This window comes from Microcebus murinus, chromosome 4, assembly GCF_040939455.1.
Source record: "Microcebus murinus isolate Inina chromosome 4, M.murinus_Inina_mat1.0, whole genome shotgun sequence".
Lineage (NCBI taxonomy): Eukaryota > Metazoa > Chordata > Mammalia > Primates > Cheirogaleidae > Microcebus > Microcebus murinus.
This window is the reverse complement of record NC_134107.1, coordinates 20,295,472-20,314,074: the sequence shown is the minus strand read 5'-3', so window position 1 is coordinate 20,314,074 and position 18,603 is coordinate 20,295,472. Positions and strand designations below refer to the sequence as shown.

General features: G+C 47.6%; 1 protein-coding gene across 1 annotated transcript in view; it reads left to right on the top strand.

Annotated features, from left to right (window-relative positions):
* PTPRJ (protein tyrosine phosphatase receptor type J) overlaps window positions 1–18,603 on the top strand; it is a 155,645-nt gene that overhangs the window by 103,519 nt on the left and 33,523 nt on the right. Inside the window, exons 2-6 of the mRNA XM_076001866.1 lie at window positions 6,351–6,369; window positions 7,494–7,724; window positions 10,770–11,021; window positions 13,371–13,613; window positions 14,736–14,975. Of these exons, the coding sequence (XP_075857981.1) occupies window positions 6,351–6,369; window positions 7,494–7,724; window positions 10,770–11,021; window positions 13,371–13,613; window positions 14,736–14,975 (985 nt within the window). The remainder of the gene's footprint in view (window positions 1–6,350; window positions 6,370–7,493; window positions 7,725–10,769; window positions 11,022–13,370; window positions 13,614–14,735; window positions 14,976–18,603) is intronic.

The following is an 18,603-nucleotide window of genomic DNA, read 5'->3' as shown; positions in this document are numbered from 1 at the left end:
CTGCCTTAATTCAGTCAATTCAGATGGGTTGGTGGGACCTGTTCCCAAGGCTGGGGACAGGCAGAGGTTTGTGACCTGCAGCCCCGGAACTGCCTTAGGGCTTCATGATCTCAGTTGAGACCTGCCCAGGGATGAACCAGTTTAGGGCTCCCTGGGAGGGATTATGGTCAGGGGCTTCAGGGCCAGGCATGCCTGGCCAGGATCTTAGACTTATTAGCTGTAGTATTAATAAGATGCTGGGTCAGGAACTTAGCTTTTCCAAGGCTCATTGTCTACATCTATAAAATGGGGATAAAAGCAGTTCCTGTCTCCTAGGATTTTTACGCATAAATAAGATGGTAAATGGCACAGTTGTAGCACAGCGATTGGCCAGCAGCTAGAGGCTCAGTCAGTATTATAGCAAGTAGGATGGACCCACATTAAATTCCCACATGGAATCACTCTTTAGGTTGTATTTTCTACCACTCTTCCCTTACGTGTTACCTTCAAATGCCCTGCACCCCTCCCTCCCTGTCCTCCAAGCCCACTAGGTCCTTGGGCACCTAGGTCTTTTGCCCAGGAGCTCTTGGAGTTTGGGGCCTGGAGGAGGATCCTCGTGACTGGAACCACAGTTCCCAGACTGGTGGTGGTTTCCAGAGAGGGTTTGGCTCATCAGGACAGCTGAAGGAGGTTGTGAAACGGAAACCATCTCTGGGGAAGAGGAGCAATGAACAAGGGTGGAGGGCTCAACCACAAGGGGCTGCCCCTCAGAAAAGAGGAGAGAGAAGGTTCTGCCTACTGTGTAGCATTGGGCGTTGTTGGGCACATCTGGTTGAGTGATGGGTTTTCTGCCACACTTGGGATAGCTCGGTAACCAGAAGTCTTTGGAAGAACTGAGGGCGGTACTACATTCTTCCGGTGTGTTTCATTGTGGCATCAGTGAGCTTAGTCTCCTCAGGGTTTGCTCCTTTTGTCCAGCTATGGGGGCCAGCAGAAGCCCTGGGTCATGAGTACTGTCGACTTTGCGGAGGAGCAGTGAGGGGGTGGGGTGAGCGGTGCGTGCCCCATCCAGGCCTGCATCCTGGGAGAAGGGGGTGCGGAAGCTTAGAGTGGTTAAGGTCGAGACCCGGTTCTGATTGTGGTGCTTCCTCTCCGCTGCTTGTCCTTGGACAAGCCACTTTCTGTCTCTCCCCTGTAACTGAGTTGTTGCTCTGCTTAAACACTTAGAAAAAAATGCTTGAAAGAGTACGAGTTTGAGATTGGCCACTGGTTTTTGTCAGGAGGATCTGAGCCTTGGTGGTGGTACCTGTACAATGGGGATAAAAACACCTTGCAAGGGTTGCTGCGAAGCTTTAAGGATGATGACGATGACGACAGCAGCAGCTCAGATAGATCATTCAGTTTCATCCTCACTACAGCAGGGCAGAATCTGCATATACTTTTCCCTCTCCCAAAACTTAATTACTAATGGTCTACTGTTGACTGGAAGCCTTACTGATAACATAAACAGCCGATTACTTTGTATGTTATGTGTATTATATCCTAAATTCTTTTTTTTTTTTTTTTAGACAGAGTCTCACTCTGTTGCCCAGGCTAGAGTGAGTGCCCTGGCGTCAGCCTAGCTCACAGCAACCTCAAACTCCTGGGCTCGAGTGATCCTTCTGCCTCAGCCTCCCGAGTAGCTGGGATTGCAGGCATGCGCCACATGCCCCGCTAATTTTTTCTATATATATTAGTTGGCCAGTTAATTTATTTCTATTTCTAGTAGAGACTTAGAGTAGAGACTCTCTAGTAGAGACTTATTTCTATTTCTAGTAGAGACTCGCTTTTTGCTCAGGCTGGTTTCGAACTCCTGACCTTGAACAATCTGCCCGCCTCGGCCTCCCAGAGAGCTAGGATTACAGGCATGAGCCACCGCGCCCAGCCTATATCCTATATTCTTTTTTTTTTTTTTTTTTTTTTTTTTTTTTTTTTTTTTTGAGACAGAGTCTCACTTTTGTTGTCCAGGCTAGAGTGAGTGCCGTGGCGTCAGCCTAGCTCACAGCAACCTCAAACTCCTGGGCTTGAGTGATCCTTCTGCCTCAGCCTACCGAGTAGCTGGGACTACAGGCATGCGCCACCATGCCCGGCTAATTTTTTTATATATATATCAGTTGGCCAATTAATTTCTTTCTATTTATAGTAGAGACGGGGTCTCGCTCTTGCTCAGGCTGGTTTTGAACTCCTGACCTTGAGCAATCCGCCCGCCTCGGCCTCCCAAGAGCTAGGATTACAGGCGTGAGCCACAGCGCCCGGCCATATATCCTATATTCTTACAATAAAGTAAGCTAGAGAAAAGAAAATGTTATTAAGAAAATCATAAGGAAGAGGAAGTATATTTACTGTTCCTTAAGTGAAAATGGATCATGATAAAGGTCTTCATCTTTGTTGTCTTCACGTGGAGGAGGAGGAGGAGGAAGAAGAGGGGTTGGTCTTGCTGTCTCAGGAGTTGAAGAGGTGGAAGAAAGTCCCTGTATAAGTGGATCCACACAGTTTAAACCTGTGTTGTTCAGGGTCAACTGTATTCTTTTAATGTGAAAATTTGGTACTTTGCTTTGTTGTTGCTGTTGACAACAGCAAGGAGAAACCTTACCTTGCCTTTTTTTTTTTTTTTATACAAATAATAGACAACCCCAAGTACAGTCATGTGTTGCTTAAGGATGGGGATACACTCTGAGAAATGCATCATTAGGCGATTTCATCCTTGTGTAAACATCATAGAGTATATGTATACAAACCTAGATGGGGTAGCCTATGCCACACCTAGGCAATATGGTATAGCCCTATTACTCCTAAGTTACACACCTGTACAGCATGTTACTGTACTGAGTACTGCAGGCAGTTGCAACACGATGGTAAATATTTCTGTATCTAAACATACTAATATCTAAACAGATAAAAGCTAATGTGTTGTGCTGTGACGTCACTAGGCAGCAGGAATTTTTCAGCTCCATTATATCGATGGGATAGCTGTTGTATTTGTGGTCCATTGACCACATGTGGCACATGAGTATAGTTAAATAGTAAAGGGGCGTTTTGTCTCCCCAGGCAAGAAGTCTGGAAGCAGAAGGGTTTAGAGTTGGTTAATTTAGTAGCTTAAGGATCTAGGTGTTTTCTCTCTTTCCCCTCAGCTATCTTTAGCAAATGGGTGTTTCTCTCTTTGTTACAGAGTGGCTGCAGCAGCTCCAGGCATCACAGGCAGACCATATGAAGTCCACTGAAACAGGGCAATATTTTTTCCTGTGCATCCCTTTTTATTAGTGAGGGAGCTCTTCCCCAGGATCACCCTTGCAGACTCTTTTTTTTTTTTTTTGAGACAGAGTCTCCCTTTGTTGCCTAGGCTAGAGTGAGTGCCCTGGCGTCAGCCTAGCTCACAGCAACCTCAAACACCTGGCTCAAGCAATCCTTCTGCCTCAGCCTCCCAAGTAGCTGGGACTACAGGCATGCGCCACCATGCCTGGCTAATTTTTTCTATATATATTAGTTGGCCAATTAATTTCTTTCTATTTATAGTAGAGATGGGGTCTCGCTCTCGCTCAGGCTGGTTTCAAACTCCTGACCTCGAGCAATCCGCCCGCCTCGGCCTCCCAGAGAGCTAGGATTACAGGCGTGAGCCACTGCGCCCGGCCACCCTTGCAGACTCTTACGTCCTCTTTCCCAGTGTTTTTGTCTGGTTCCTTTAGGTTCCTTGAGTTCTCAGGCAAGTGCTGACACATTGGGATGCCAGGCCCAGGGAGGTGAGGATGAGGGGAAAAAAGGGGGTGAGCAAGGCCAGGAAAGACATGAAGTCATGTGACACAGCATGGTTTTGCATTGGCCATGGCTTCCTGGTGTGCCTTGAAGAGATACAGGTTGGCGTGTTTGCATAAGCACCTAGGGCCTTTGAAAGGGTTGCAAGGAGAAACCTTACCTGTGTCTGTCAAGGAGCTCTTTTATTTCTGCTTGCTGGATTTTTTGGAGGGTAGAGAGAAGGGAGCATGCTGATAGTGTCTTTTGGAATTAATTTTTAAATCTTCCCCAAATCCTAGTACATTTCTCAGCACCTGCTTTTATGTTGGGAGGTGCATAGCTAGTGGTGAAGTATATGGATTCTGGAGTCTGAGTACCTGGGTTCCAGTCCAGGTACTGCCGCTTATCAGCCATTTGTGACCTGTGCCCACCTTTTAGGGTTGTTTGGAGGACGAAGTGTGTTAATATTTGAACAGTGTCCTGCAGTTAGCACTCTGTGTGTATTTGATTAAATGCATGGAGCATACATACTCAAATTATTAATAAAATACTGTGATTTTAATCTCCCAGAAACTTGCCTTTTTCTCCAGGATGAGAGCTTTGTACTTTTTTCTCTAGAACTCAGAGCTCTTTGGCCCGTTGTCTCTTGTTAAGAATCATCAGCCTATCAATGTTTATCTAGTCTGTGACTGTAAGGGACACAGATCAAACATTTGTAGACACTCTTTGCCTTCATGTGTGCCCTCTTCTGACTTCCCTTAGCAGTGGCTCCTGCACCTGGGGTACCATTCACCTGTCCTCCGTGGTTTGGTCATACACTGTCCTCTTTCCAGTGACGTGGAGGCCTCTGCTTTAGCTCTGCCTAGCATGTTAGCACAGTGCTCGACCCATGCAGGTGCTCGAGAATTGCTTGTTTTGAGTTGTCAGTGCTTTCTACTTTGAATTACTCATTTATAGACCTGTCTTATTTCCTTACTTTCCTGTAAACAGCTTGAGGACAGGATCTCTAGATAGTTATGATACTCGGATGAATGACTGTGAGTGGGTTTCAGCTGAGGAGACAACAAACACACAGAGGCACATGCCAAGGTGTAGTAGCATTGGAAGGGGCTAGACCTGCCATCCTAGAGTCTCAAGCTTATGTACCTTAACTTTTCCAACTACCGGGCAAAAAAATGTTTGCTGCCCTGTACGACTTGTGCAGCCATGGGCTCCTTTTGTCTTTTCCTAACTCCTGTGAATCCATCATAGACCATGTATGTGGATTGAGGCTCAGCATAGACCGAGGGGCAGGGGCTGGAGGCAGGGAGGTGCACTGATCAAGTGCAGGCCTGAGATGCCGAGAGCTTGAAGGCAGCGTGGGGTGGGGAGAAGGGAAAGCTTGAGAACGGGGGAACTTGGGGCAAGTCTTTTTCTCTTCTCTGGGCTCATTCTCTCCTTCCTGGAGCATTTACTGAGCTCCTGCTGTGTGTACCATCCTAGGCACAGGGCTCTGTTCTCATGGTGCATGCGTGGAGGAGGCAGTGTGGTGGAGAGAGGGGCGTTGATTTCCATGGCTGCTTGGAGAAGGACTTGCTGAGGAGGTGGCATTTTTTGCCAGGCCATGGGAAGATCTGGGCAGAGTGCTTTTGGAGGAGAGAATAAATAGGTAAAGGCATTAAGGGACAACCAACCGCCTTTGAGAACAGGAAGAGTCAGTGAGACCAGAGGGGCCAGGCGGGCTGTGGTTAAGAGTTTGAATTTTATTCCAAGTGTGATGGGAGGTTGGAGGACGGTTTTTTTTTTCCACCAAGGTCCTTTTGGGTTATTTTATTGAGGACTGTAATTTGAAAAATCCCATTCACCAAGAAGGTGTGTTTATGGAAACAATAGAAATGTACAATCTTGAATTAGTTTAGGCCTTTAAAGTATGGGGAAATAATTTGTGGATCACAATGAATATTCTCAAGGACTCCCCAGGGATCTAAAGACTGAAGATTGAGACACTGTCAGCTAGATCTTTGAGGCCTCAATTCAAACGGAATGTTTGAATTCGTTCCTCCCCAAACTGCTTGCCATATGATTTAAAAAATACTGCCACCTACTGGTAGAAAGGAGAAGGTGAATTTTTGTGCACTGACAATCCCCCTGGTTTCTTCTGCCATGCCTCTGGCTTTCCACCCTGCAGTCACAACCTGCAGATGGCTCTGGAGAAGGGTCCTGCCGGTCCTGGTTTCCTTTGGTTCTGGCTCTGACAGTCTCGACTCTGCTTCTGTGTCCTTCTGCCTCGGTTCGCCATGCAGTGGCTGGGGGGAGGTGGTGGCTGGGGGGAGGTGCTGACCCGGGGAGTTGCCCCAGTGGGGGGCATGGGTAGTCACAGCTGCTTGGCCTCCACGTAACCGGTTACTCTTTTGTCTGTAATTGACCCGTGGTTTCACTGAGTCCCTGCGTTTAATGTCCCAAGACACCCTAACCCTGGCCAGCAGGCCTTTGCTTAATGTGTTTTTTTTTTTTTTTTTTAACCATCACACTCCCATTATTAAGTGCTCAACTGCTTTATTTCTGATTTGCATTTTCTGTGGCTGAATGAATCTGCTGACTTCCGTTTTCTTTTTCTGTTACAGATGGTGTGCGCAGGTGACTGTGAGTACCACTTCCCTCTCCCTGCTTGTGCTGTTCGCTACTGCCCCCTAATGGACACAGAGCAACATTAGCAGCAATGTCAACGGAAATCACACAACATGCTAGTTTATTACAACCTGCTTAGTTTCCAATTTTTCTTTAGAAGTAGGGTGAGCATGGAAACAAAAAATGAAAGAAAAAATTTGGTTAATTGTGCAGCTGAGACAAATAAAAAATTTACATTTTCTGTGACACTTTTTTGATCTATACCCATGGTTGATTTAACTTATTTGAAACTCTAATGCAGTATGATTTTTATATATTTTGTGTGCTGTTATCCCATAAGTATTTCTTGTGTTGCTACACTGCCCTTGTGTTGCTACATTGAGACATTTAAAAAATGGTGAAGAGGGTTTGTATAACCTTTGGAAAACCAGATGTAGCCTCCTGTATATTTTCCTTTCATAGAGAGGGCTGAGTTCCAATTGCTGAGGGGTGCTGGTCCATTCTATTCATACTAAAATGAAAAAAATAAGGATATGGTAGTAAGTTTTTAAGGAAGCTAAATAGATTCAGTTGAAAGCACCATCCATTCAGGGATTATGCCCTCACTAATTTTTTTTTGGTCATAAAACATTTCCATAAGAAATAAAAATAATAGTAATGTTTTAAACAATGTATCTTTTGGGGAAAAAAATTGGTAGCTTTAGTTTGTCTCCAAAATTTGGGAACTTTTTTTCCTGATTGGTAAAATCCCAGTCTAGAACCATAGAGATAAAATAATTAGATTGTTCTCATAGTGCCATACAAAGGGGGCGGATCTTGCTGAAACCTAATAAAAGCACATCTCAGCTAATAGCGGTAATTACACAAAGCCTGTGCAGACAGTGGGGTGCGTTCTGCAGCTGTTTTCTTTCCGTTAATCAGTTTGGTAAATAAGCTGATAGGTACCTTGTGCAGGCTTGAATCACTTGTGTGCAGGAAGAAAACTTCTACCCGCAGATATGATATTTTAAATCAGGGAGATGAGAGAACTATATAATCAGTTTTAAAAATTATAATAATCTGTTATATGGCAAATGTGTGGTGGGAGGTGCCATTTTATTAGTTTGTGGTTTTTTTTTTTTTTCTTTCCTGCATTTTAGGCTTCAGCTGTGGTTCACTTGAGTTCAGTTCTTCAGCCACTGAGATTCACTTCAGTAATGTGCCAGAAGACTTTTCAGTAGTAAATGTAACTGATTTGAGCGGCCACATTCACCAGAGTTCCCCACCTGCCTCCAACAGGACTGTTTCATTTAGGGAGCTCCTGCCTGGGACACGCTATCTTTTCAGCTTTTCAAATGGCTCCAGTACCTGCTGTGAACAAGTGCAAACAAGTGAGCAAGAGTTTTCTTTCGGTTTGGTTTGTGGGCTTTGGAGAATGTATTTAGACATTATCATATCGGTAGTGTGTTTGAAATCACTTCATCAATATTAAAAAGTGACTATGTCATGTATCTTTCTTCTCCCCATTCTTGGTCCTGGTGCTTGGGTTGAGGGATACCTGGTTCCTCTGAGAGCTGCTCTGACACTCTCCTTTCTGTCTTTTTTTTTTTTTTGAAACAGAGTTTCGCTCTGTCACCCTGGATAGAGTGCATTGGTGTCATCATAGCTCACAGCAACCTCAAACTCCTGGGCTCAGGCAATCCTTCTGTTTCAGGATCCCATGTAGCTGTGACCACAGGCATGTGCCACCACGCCTGGCTAAATTTTCTATTTTGAGTAGAGATGGGGTCTCGCTCTTGCTCAGGCTGGTCTCGAACTCCTGAGCTCAAGCGATCCTCCCGCCTCAGCCTCCCAGAGTGGTAGGATTACAGGCGTGAGCCACCGTACCTGGCCTCTCCTTTCTGCCTTCCCATATGGTGATGGCAGAGCAACGAAGACCACAGACTCAGAATCAGGGAGACTCGGGTTTGCTTCCTGAGTCTGCCAGTTTCTAGCTGTGTAACCTTGGGCAAGTCATGGCTCCTGTTGGGCTCCACTTTCATCATCTTTATTAATGTATATTTAAAAATAGTTTGAAATGTGCTTTCTTCTATGAACTATTGAAACTTAAGAACCTGCTTTTCCAAAACCTTTCCAGAACCCCTGTATGAATCCACAAAATTGAGTTCTTAACGCATTTCTCTGTCTTTGAAAGGGCCTCGCAGCTTTGCTCGTGAAGTCATTGTGAGGCCTAAACGAGGAAATGCTGCCTGGCACCTGGCGGTGTCTGGGACATGGTCAGGCCTGGGCAGGGCTGCTGATCCTGCATCCTCCGCCACTGTGGCTGTTGTCTGTCTCTATCCTCCTCCTCATTGTTGTCATTGCTTGTAAATGGCAGCACAGTGACAACCTGCCAAAAATGCTCCTCTGACACTTCAGACTTGTCATTTTATAAAGAGGAAACTCAGGTCTGGAGGGGCTTCCTGGCACGAAGTTTATTGAAATGTGGCTACGGGATTCTTCCCTTGCTTGTTCTATTTTCTCTTCTCTGGCTGCTTCTCCTGCCCTTTTTCATTGACTGGATAAATGTTTGCATCGCCCTTGGGCCAAGAAAGGCACCCTGTCCATGAGCGATCTGAGATGGTGTTACCTGTATTGTCTTTACTCTTTTGGGGTCAGTCACAAGCTCATTGAGAAGAAGGGCCTTTTCATCTGTGTTTTACTTTTCTGTTTCTGGTTTTTACTCCTCTTTCTTGATTTTAATTAGGATGCTTCCATTTGGTAGTTTTACTGTTAATAATCACGATGGCTTCCCTGGGTTTAAGACCCTGTACATCTATAATTTTACAGAGGAAGAAACTGAGGTTCAGAGTGGTGAAATGACTTTGAGTAAAACTACATGGCTGGTTTCTAGCAGCATTGGACTCTGAACTCAGATTTGTAATGTCCAAATCCAGTGACCTTGTTCATCCCATCATAGCGGTTCAGTCAGTTTAGTGAGGTCCAGTGACCTTGTTCATCCCATCATAGCGGTTCAGTCAGTTTAGTGAGGTCCAGTGACCTTGTTCATCCCATCATAGCGGTTCAGTCAGTTTAGTGAGGTCCAGTGACCTTGTTCATCCCATCATAGCGGTTCAGTCAGTAGTGAGGTCCAGTGATCTTGTTCATCCCATCATAGCGGTTCAGTCAGTTTAGTGAGGTCCAGTGACCTTGTTCATCCCATCATAGCGGTTCAGTCAGTTTAGTGAGGTCCAGTGACCTTGTTCATCCCATCATAGCGGTTCAGTCAGTTTAGTGAGGTCCAGTGACCTTGTTCATCCCATCATAGCGGTTCAGTCAGTAGTGAGGTCCAGTGACCTTGTTCATCCCATCATAGCGGTTCAGTCAGTTTAGTGAGGTCCAGTGACCTTGTTCATCCCATCATAGCGGTTCAGTCAGTTTAGTGAGGTCCAGTGACCTTGTTCATCCCATCATAGCGGTTCAGTCAGTTTAGTGAGGTGTGTTAGAGCTGTGCACAGAGGAACCTGAGATCGAGAGGTTTTAAGAAACTAATTCCAGGTCGTATAGGAAACGGGTGGAACAGGTCTTCAAGTCCACGTCTACATCCCAAGACTGGTTCTTTTTTCCTCACACTGTTCTGCCCCTGCCATTTCATGTCAGAAACCTGCTGCGTTTCCTTCTGACATCAGGGTTTGGCAAAAAAGTTGTCACGGGTTTCTGTGTCATAGAACATCTCTCTCCATGCATGCAGTGTTTTCTGAGAATGGGGAGGTGGACTCACTGTGTCTCCCAGGTCTCTTTTGACATCAGCTTCTATACAGAATTTTTTTTTTTTTTTTTTTTTGAGACAGAGTCTCACTTTGTTGCCCAGGCTAGAGTGAGTGCCGTGGTGTCAGCCTAGCTCACAGCAACCTCTAACTCCTGGGCGCAAGTGATCCTACTGCCTCAGCCTCCCGAGTAGCTGGGACTACAGGCATGCGCCATCATGCCCAGCTAATTTTTTCTATATATTTTCAGTTGGCCAATTAATTTCTTTCTATTTATAGTAGAGACGGGGTCTTGCTCTTTCTCAGGCTGGTTTTGAACTCCTGACCTCGAGCAATCCGCCCGCCTCGGTCTCCCAGAGTGCTAGGATTACAGGCGTGAGCCACCGTGCCCGGCTGATATCAGCTTCTATACAGATTGAACCCCATGTTCCAGTGACATCGACGTGACCAACTTTATCAGGTTTCCCTCATTCTTAGGCCCGTTTCACCAGCACATACACATGCTTGTATGTATAAGGATTTAACTAAATTCTGTTGGGGAAGTCTAGAGGCAAGCAAAGAGAAATGAAACTGTGATTATAAAACTTACCCTGGAAAGTAGATAAACAGAGAAGGCTTTGCTTTTACATTCCTTTTTTAAATGTAATCTTTCTTTCTTTCTTTCTTTTTCCAAAAACAATATTTAAATAGAACCCAGTCCTGTATTGGATATTGAAGCTGTTTCCATCGGTCCAACAAATGTGACCCTAACCTGGAAAAACAGTGACACAGATGCTTCTGAGTACACGTATAACGTAACGAATGAGATGGAACATTGGCTGGTGAATCAGACGAGGGTTACCATCACAGGCCTAAGTCCAGCGACCTCATATACGTTCTCCATCACTCCAGGAATAGGCAATGGGACTTGGGGAGATCCCAAGGCCATAAACGTCACAACAGGTAAGATGACTGGATCCCAGGGACAATCATGAGCCATTCCTTCTTACCCTGTATCCCGGAGCCCTGTCCGTTCAAGTTGCCTGTAGGAAAGAGGTTGGTTTTCATAAACTAGAGGAGACAAGGTGCTGTGTTGTTTCAAGCCCAGGAGTTCAGGTGGCCAGATCATGCAGTAATAAGGTCTTGTGTGGTTTTGGAAATTCTAACTACTTCTGTTTGGTTTTAAAAAAATCTTTTGTTATTATTGATTAATACCTCCTTTTCTGCTAAGGCTCAGGAGAAGAGACCTCATTAGAAATGCATCTGGGTGGTCATTACCCGCCTTTTAAGTCCCCAGAAAAATGATGCCGTGTGTACATTCCCAGGAGTTTCTGTTGGGCAGGGAAGTTTGGTAGACTTTATAGAGGAGCGTGTGCCTCAGATGAGATAAGAGTTTGGTGTCATTTAGATTTTAATTAAGATTGGGCAGCTGAGATTTTGATTTAGCTTAGATGTCAATAACCTAAGCCATCTGTTATAGCTGCAAACCTAAGCTCTTTTTCTGTAAGCTGAAAAGAGCCACAGATTTAAAAATGAAACAAACAAGTGAGAAGCTCTTTTTAAGGTGAGGAGAACCAAAAATTGGAAAAAACAAAAGGGGGGTCCTCTGTTTTCTGATTTTGGCGTGTTTGTGTGTGTGTGTGTGTGTGTGTGTGTGAGAGAGAGAGAGAGAGAGAGAGAGAGAGAGAGAGAGAGAGATCATTGAAAGGAGTGAGGTCTAGCATAACAAGCCTCTGGACGTGGAGCATCAAACATGAAACCAGTGGCTTTCAACATTTTTTTTTTAGTCAGGAAAACTCTTTAAACAAAATCTTGCCCGGAAGACCCAATAAGTAAAAATAAAAAGAACTGGAGAGAGAGAGAAGCCACGGAGATGGGTGTCACAGGCACCTTCCCAAAACTCCTGGAGCTCCTCAGAGCACACTTTTAGGGGGTAAAAGAAAAAAAAATACAATGAAGGTTTGTTACGTTACATTGTGAAAGAGAGAGGAAAAGAAAGAGAAGGCAGAGAGACGATAGAAGAATTAACGAGGAAAAATGCGGGATTTGGAGATGGTGATGGGGACAGGGTGACACAGAGGAGGTGGTGCGGTGGCAGGGTGAACCTGGCAAAGGAGCTGGGTGTCCTTGTCCACCCCAAAGCCTGAGCACAGAGCAGTGCCAGAGCAGGTTGACAGATACTGGGTATTGAGCACGTACGTGCGCTTCGCTGTCCTTAAGACATTATTTTTGTCCTCACAGTAACCCTGAGGCTGTAGCTGAAGAACCTGTAACATGGAGAAGTTAAGTTTCTTTTGCCATCTCAGAGCATTGAGCATCAGGTGGTGGGACCAGAGCCCAGGGAGCCAACTCCAGACCACTATGGCAGAATGATGCTCGTCACGGTTGTTGCGGTCACCGGGCCGGCAGGCTTCTGGGTGTCAGCATTTCTTTTAAAAAAAGAGCAAAAAGACACCAGGGACCTGATTTAGAAATCTTTGCATGAGAGACAGTTGCTGCAAGGAACTCAGTCCCAGAGTGGATCACGTTGTTTCAGTGCCGGACGGTGCCTTAGACTCACCCAGGGCCCAGTGTCTTTGCCGTCAGCCACCCGCAGCCCTCGGGCAGGGTTTTTGCTCTGCCGGTAACACTGCCTGTGCTCATAAGCACTTCAGGCTGGAGCCCTGGGCTCTGGTTCCTCACTGCCACCAGTAGTGAGTGTCCTGAGCAAGCCGCCTGCCTCTCTGGTCTCCACATGCTCATCTCAGACCTGGAGGGAGTGGACATTGTTTTGGTCGAGGTGGTTTGATTTGTGTCACTGTCAACCATGTAAGGTGATGGAAGGAAGGACTGGGGTGTAGTACAGATGGAAAGTCTTCTGAAAAATCCCCTTGGGGTTGGAAGACAGGGCTGTGCTCCTTATTTGAAATGTGTTGATACTGGAAAATGATATTATTTGCATTATTTTGAATTGAGACCTTTAGACTTATCAGGCAATCACTTTATTTGATGCTTTGTTCCTGACGTCTAAATCAGATATAATTAAATGATACTGTTTAAAAGGGGCCAATTTAGAAGAATTTCAAATCACTGCTGGGGTTGATCTTGGAGAATAGTGCAGATCCTAAAGAATTTTGGTTTCAAGGTTTATTCCTTCCCCTCTTTTCTGCCTTGTGATGTTTTTTTCCCCCACTGTGAAATGATGGAAATGCTTTGGGTAAAGGAAGTATTTTGAGTGGGTCACGTTGAGACATGGGTGGCTCCAGTTATTCCTAATGAAAGGCGACTGCAAATATCTTGTCCATTAACGCCCACCGTGTGTTTTTAAAACAGAGCCTAGTCCAGTTTCTGGTCTTCGCGTTACCTTCGTTGGCACGAGGAAGGTTGGCCTTTCCTGGAGCAATGACAATGGCACTGCCTCCTGCCGGCTGCTTCTTAAAGGCCGAGAGGAATTGACTCGGCACTCAGCAGTCAACATTTCATGCCTGAAGCCAGGGGGTCAATACAACATCACCGTGGATCTTCCAGAATCGAATGAGACACAGAGACACGCCCTGCCTATAGAAAGGGGCTTGGGTGAGTTACAAAAGCGTACCTCCCATCTCCCTCGCTGGATTTGACTGTCAAGAAATTAATACTTTTTGAAAATATCATTCTTAGATCTCTCTAGAGTTTTAGAATGTATAGAGGGCTTCTCCTCCACATCTAGATTGAGTCTACGTGTGAATGAGGAGGGAAGGAAGGCTGTGGTTATTTTGCAGGTGAACACACGGGGGCTTAGAATGGCAAGGGGGACTGAAACGTTTTGGAATCTGGCATCCGGGAAAGTAGATGCCGCTTTAGCTTTAGATCTTTCTGTGGAACAAATAGCAGGTGTGTTAACCCAGGTTGGGCCTTTGGAGGAGCTTGAGGAAAGGGATGCTTGGCAGGCAGATCTGGCAGACGTCTTCTGCATTGACCTTGGAGTAGAGTAGTAGTTGCAGGTTTTACGGCATTTTCAGTGGATGCCTGCTGTAATCTGTAAACTGAGGAGGACAGGCACTTACTCCCCATTTTATACCTAAGAAACAGAGCTACAAATCGGCTATTAGGATTCCTGCCTGCAAGTGACATAAGCCAGACCTTAAGTAGCTCAGACGACAAGAGCAATGTATTGGCTCACGTGTATTTCCCTGCTACAGCGAGGCCCTGAAGAGAGAGATGGGGCAGTTCTCATCTCTTCCTCTGGCTTCTTCCTGTTGATCAGCTTCTCTCTCTCGCAGTGGTTCCTTCTGCTCAGTTCAAGCAGGGGTGGCCCCAGCTGCTCCCCTGTTCACACCCTGCAGCCCCCTAGCAGCCAGGGGCTGGTCCGGGGGAAACATCGCTTGAGTGGGCTCCGATTAGCAAAGCCATGTTGGCACTGGAGAAGATAATGTCCCAACGAAGGGAGAATGATCCGGAATAGCAGAGTTTGAATGAGAAGCACCAAATATCCATGGTGCCAGTAGAATTAAACAATCCAAAGCGAAATGTGAGGGCCTCTTCAGGGGGCTGTGTCTGTCTCTGGAGAAGGAAGAGAATGGATATTTATGGATATTTATGGAGCGACAGCTGTGGGCACTGTGTGATGTATCATCGCGTGGGGTGGGGTGCTAAAAGAAGATGGGGGGAATGTTGTTCTCTTGTGGCTAATGTCTTTGCTTCTTGTGCTCGACACAGATGCCAACAGCACAGAGAGAGGCCTGGCGGAGAGCTGGCCCCAGCCGTGCGGCGGCCCCGGTGCCCCTGTGCGTGACGAGAGCCTCCCCGGGCGTGCGGACCCGTCCTCTGGCCAGCAGTCCCAAGACACGCACATCCTGCTCGCCGGGCTAAAGCCTGGCACTCAGTATGAGGCCGTTGTTTATTCTCAAGCAGCAGATGGCACAGAAGGGCGCCCTGAGAACATACCCTTCAGGACAAGTATGTTGAGTTTTGTAGAATGGCTTCAGCCAGAGTTTCTTAGCACAAAGTTTTGTCTCCATGAGATTCTGGTTCTGAGTTATTTCTTGCTTAGCAACTAGTTTTGTTGTCAGGGGGAGCTTTCTGGAAGATATTTTGGACGGAGCTGATCCAATGAGTTTCTTCTGAACTTCTTGGGCAAGGCATGTCTTGCATTTAGCACAGTAAAACATATTGAGCAGCTACCATGCGTGGGCACCGGGCGTTGCCTCGTGTCTGTCTTTCACATCTCTGCATTTAGCCAGTGAGACAAACTGGTGTAATCGTTTTCTCTATAAATAGATAATCCCTGGTTAATTTTTTCCCTTCGAGATAAGGAAGTGAGTTTCCTCTTTTGGCCTTCCTTTGGAATTCGTACTGATCTTTGCATTGAAACCCTTGTGGACGTGCACATTGCTGCTTCCTAGCTGTAAGTTGTCGACATGCCCACTCCATAAATTGATCAATATGTGGAGGCTTTTTTGGATTGGGTCTGATGGGAGAGTAAAGAAATACACAGTTGCTACTCTCGGGGAACTCTCAATGCAAATGGGGAGGTGAGACCAGCACGCAGGGAAGAGTACAAGGTCAGGCTCGGGGGCCCCATTGTAGGCAACGTGAACTGAGTCAAGGTATCGGATCCAAATATATATATGCACATTTTGAAAGGCCGTGATAGGCCCACAGAACTGAAGGAGTGAGGGTTGGGGTTGGAGGAGCAAGGGCGGAAAACAGGCGGGCACCCAGGAACCTCTGGAGGGCTGGGCCACGCTAGATCCGGTGACACACCAGGCTTCAGAGTCTGGGAGGGAGAGGGTGTCAGTACCTGTTTTCTGGATGGCTGTGCTGGGGGAGGGAGGCGCTGTCCCCCATCTTCCCATGGGGGGCAAGCGCTTCTTCCACCAAGGGGGTTGGAGTGCTGTTCGGAAGGGAGGTTGTGCCACCCAGGCAACATGGCCCCGTCTACCGTAGCGGCCCAGGCAATGCTGTGGACAGTGGATGGCGGTAACATGGTTCTAACCTCCAGTCCTGGGGAAGCCCATCCTACAGGGAGGATGTGAACCGCTTAGGAGGGAGGGATGAATGAGGAGAAGGGGAGGACAGGTCAGTGAGGAAACACCCTGAGTGCAAGTGCATACGGTGGGCACGGGGCGGGGTGGGGGCGTGGAAGCCAAGGGCAGGGGAGCTGGGGGCGGTGGGGCTGGAAAGGAGGCTATGGCTTCCTCTTCAAGGTCCATCGGGCACCTGTGGCTGTTTGATGTCTTAGGAAAAAAAATAAAATTTCCAAAGGCTCTCACAGGCCCATAGACCTCCCTGTGTCTGAGGAGTGACTAGGTAGATGGGTGTCAGAGGAACGCTCTGGCGGTAAAGCGCGGGTGGCATGGAGAGTGGGCCCCCACCCCCAGTGGGAGACTGGCCAGGGGGTCACCCATGGCCCAGGCCCTGGTGGTGGGGATGGGAGCAGGAGTGGGGGTGGGGAAGGAGGGACGTCGGGGTTCACAGGCATCTCAGGGACCCTGGTAATTCCGGAGGGGTTGATTTGACTCCTAGGGAGAGGTTATATGTGCACGCTGAGAATCGTCTCTTCCTCTCTTTTAGAGATTTAAAGCAGGGGAAGGGGAGCAGGTTTTAGCATACGTGGAGGCAGTTGCAGGCCAGGCTGTGCTACTTGTACAGAGCTAGAAAATTTGGGCGTGAAGTCAGGGACAAGCCATGGTTGTAAGGCGTTGCAGCTTTTCTTGGTATCCGTGTTGAGGGAGGGTCCACTTGTGTCCTGACCTCCTCCCTTTCTACGGTTTCGCTGATGTGTGGGTGGGGAGGGGAGGATGTGGTCGTGGGAGAGGCTGCTTGACCTCGTGGGGACCCCGTGCTCTGCAGGACGGCAGGGGGAGGCTGTGGGTGAGGACGACTTGGTTTCCAGGGGGTGCTGAGCTCCAGGAGGAGGAAGGGGCTCCCCCATGGGTGCCGTTGGCAGTGGTGGGGGTGTCCTGCATTCGAGAAGCTTGCGTGAGAGGGCGAAAGGCTGAAATCTAGCCTGTGTGCCCCCCACCAAGCCATGCACCCCAGGGATGGTCCTTCGCACAGGAAGGGCCCTTGACCTGACTTGTTAAGAGGGGTCATGCGGATTCATGTGGGCCTTGGGTTTCCTGCTTTTTCAAGTGATTTGAGCAGAAATAAAGTAATAGTGATTGTATCTTAGACTCTTGGTGGTGAGAGTACACACATATCCTGGTTTGTGTTGAACTGTCTTAGTGCATGGTAAACAGTTTCCTTCTGAATGTGTGTGTCTCTTAGCGAGTTTGGGCTGGGATGACAAATTACTGTAGACTCGATGGCATAAACAATAAACACGATGGCATAAACAGTAAACATTTATTTCGCACAGTTCTGGAGGCTGAAGTCTGAGATTGGGGGGCCAGGATGGCTGGGTTCTTGGGGGCCTTCTGAGTTGCACACTCCCCGTGTCCTCACACCGTTGAGGGGGCGAGGGGAAGGTCTCTCTCTGAGGCCTCTTTGATCAGGGCACTAATCCCCTTCATGAGTGCCCCGACGAGGGAGGAAATTTGTGAACTAATTACCCCCTGAAGGCCCCACCTCCCGCCATCATCTCACTGGGGGTTGGGATTTCAACATATGAATTTTGGGGAGACATATACATTCAGTCCATTATTGGACAGACCAGACAGACAGACAGACACATATGCACGCAGAGAAAGCCCTGCATCTTTCAAGTGACTAGTTAGGTGGGGCAACATTAAGGGAACCATCAGTGTTGCTGAGGCACCTAAGACTGGTGGTGGCAGAAGGCCCCACTAGGGCAGCAGGCGAGGGGACAGCATGGGAAGAGCTGGGGAGGGAGGGGACGCAGCCCAGAGTGGGAGGTGGTGGAAGAGGACGCTGACCACAATTCCTGGCCCTCCAGTGACCTGTCCGCGTGGCTGGCTGGTGGGACCTGGTCACAGCCATGTGGCAAGGCTCCGGTGATGCCGTGTGCCGGGCCAGCCTCCTGGGCACAGAGCAGGCAAGGGAGGGGCAGAGCGTGGGATGGGAGGACGTGCAGGTGGAGAATACCAGCACTCTCATGGTATCATGTCTTGAGGTTAGGCTTGCTGTCCTGATCTTATAGGTGAGGAGCTCATTTGGGTTTCCTTGGCCCAGCTGGCTGTTAAAGCACAGCTAGGCTTGGAGCCCAGACCTGCTCCACGGTGAAGCCTGCAATTTTAACTGATCATGTATGGCAGTGGTCCCCAACCTTTTAGGCACCAGGGACCAGTTGGTTTCATGGAAGACAATTTTTCCACGGTAGAGGGGGGAGGGCAGCGGAGCCCAGGCAGTCATGTGAGCCATGGGGAGGGACGGTAAGTAAATATGCCCACCGCTGCTCACAGACCAAGGGACAAGGGGAGAGGGTGGCGGGGCTCTGTGGCCCAGTCCCTAACAGGCCACAGACTGGTACCCCTCCGAAGCTTAGGGGTTGGGGACTGCAGATGTATAGTGTTTGTTCTGGGATGGATTTATGCTTGGGGATTTTTCTGGGTCACGCCCCTAGAGCAAGGCACGCATGGAGTCCACATTATTGTTTGATTATGAGCCCATCGTATCTCCGAGT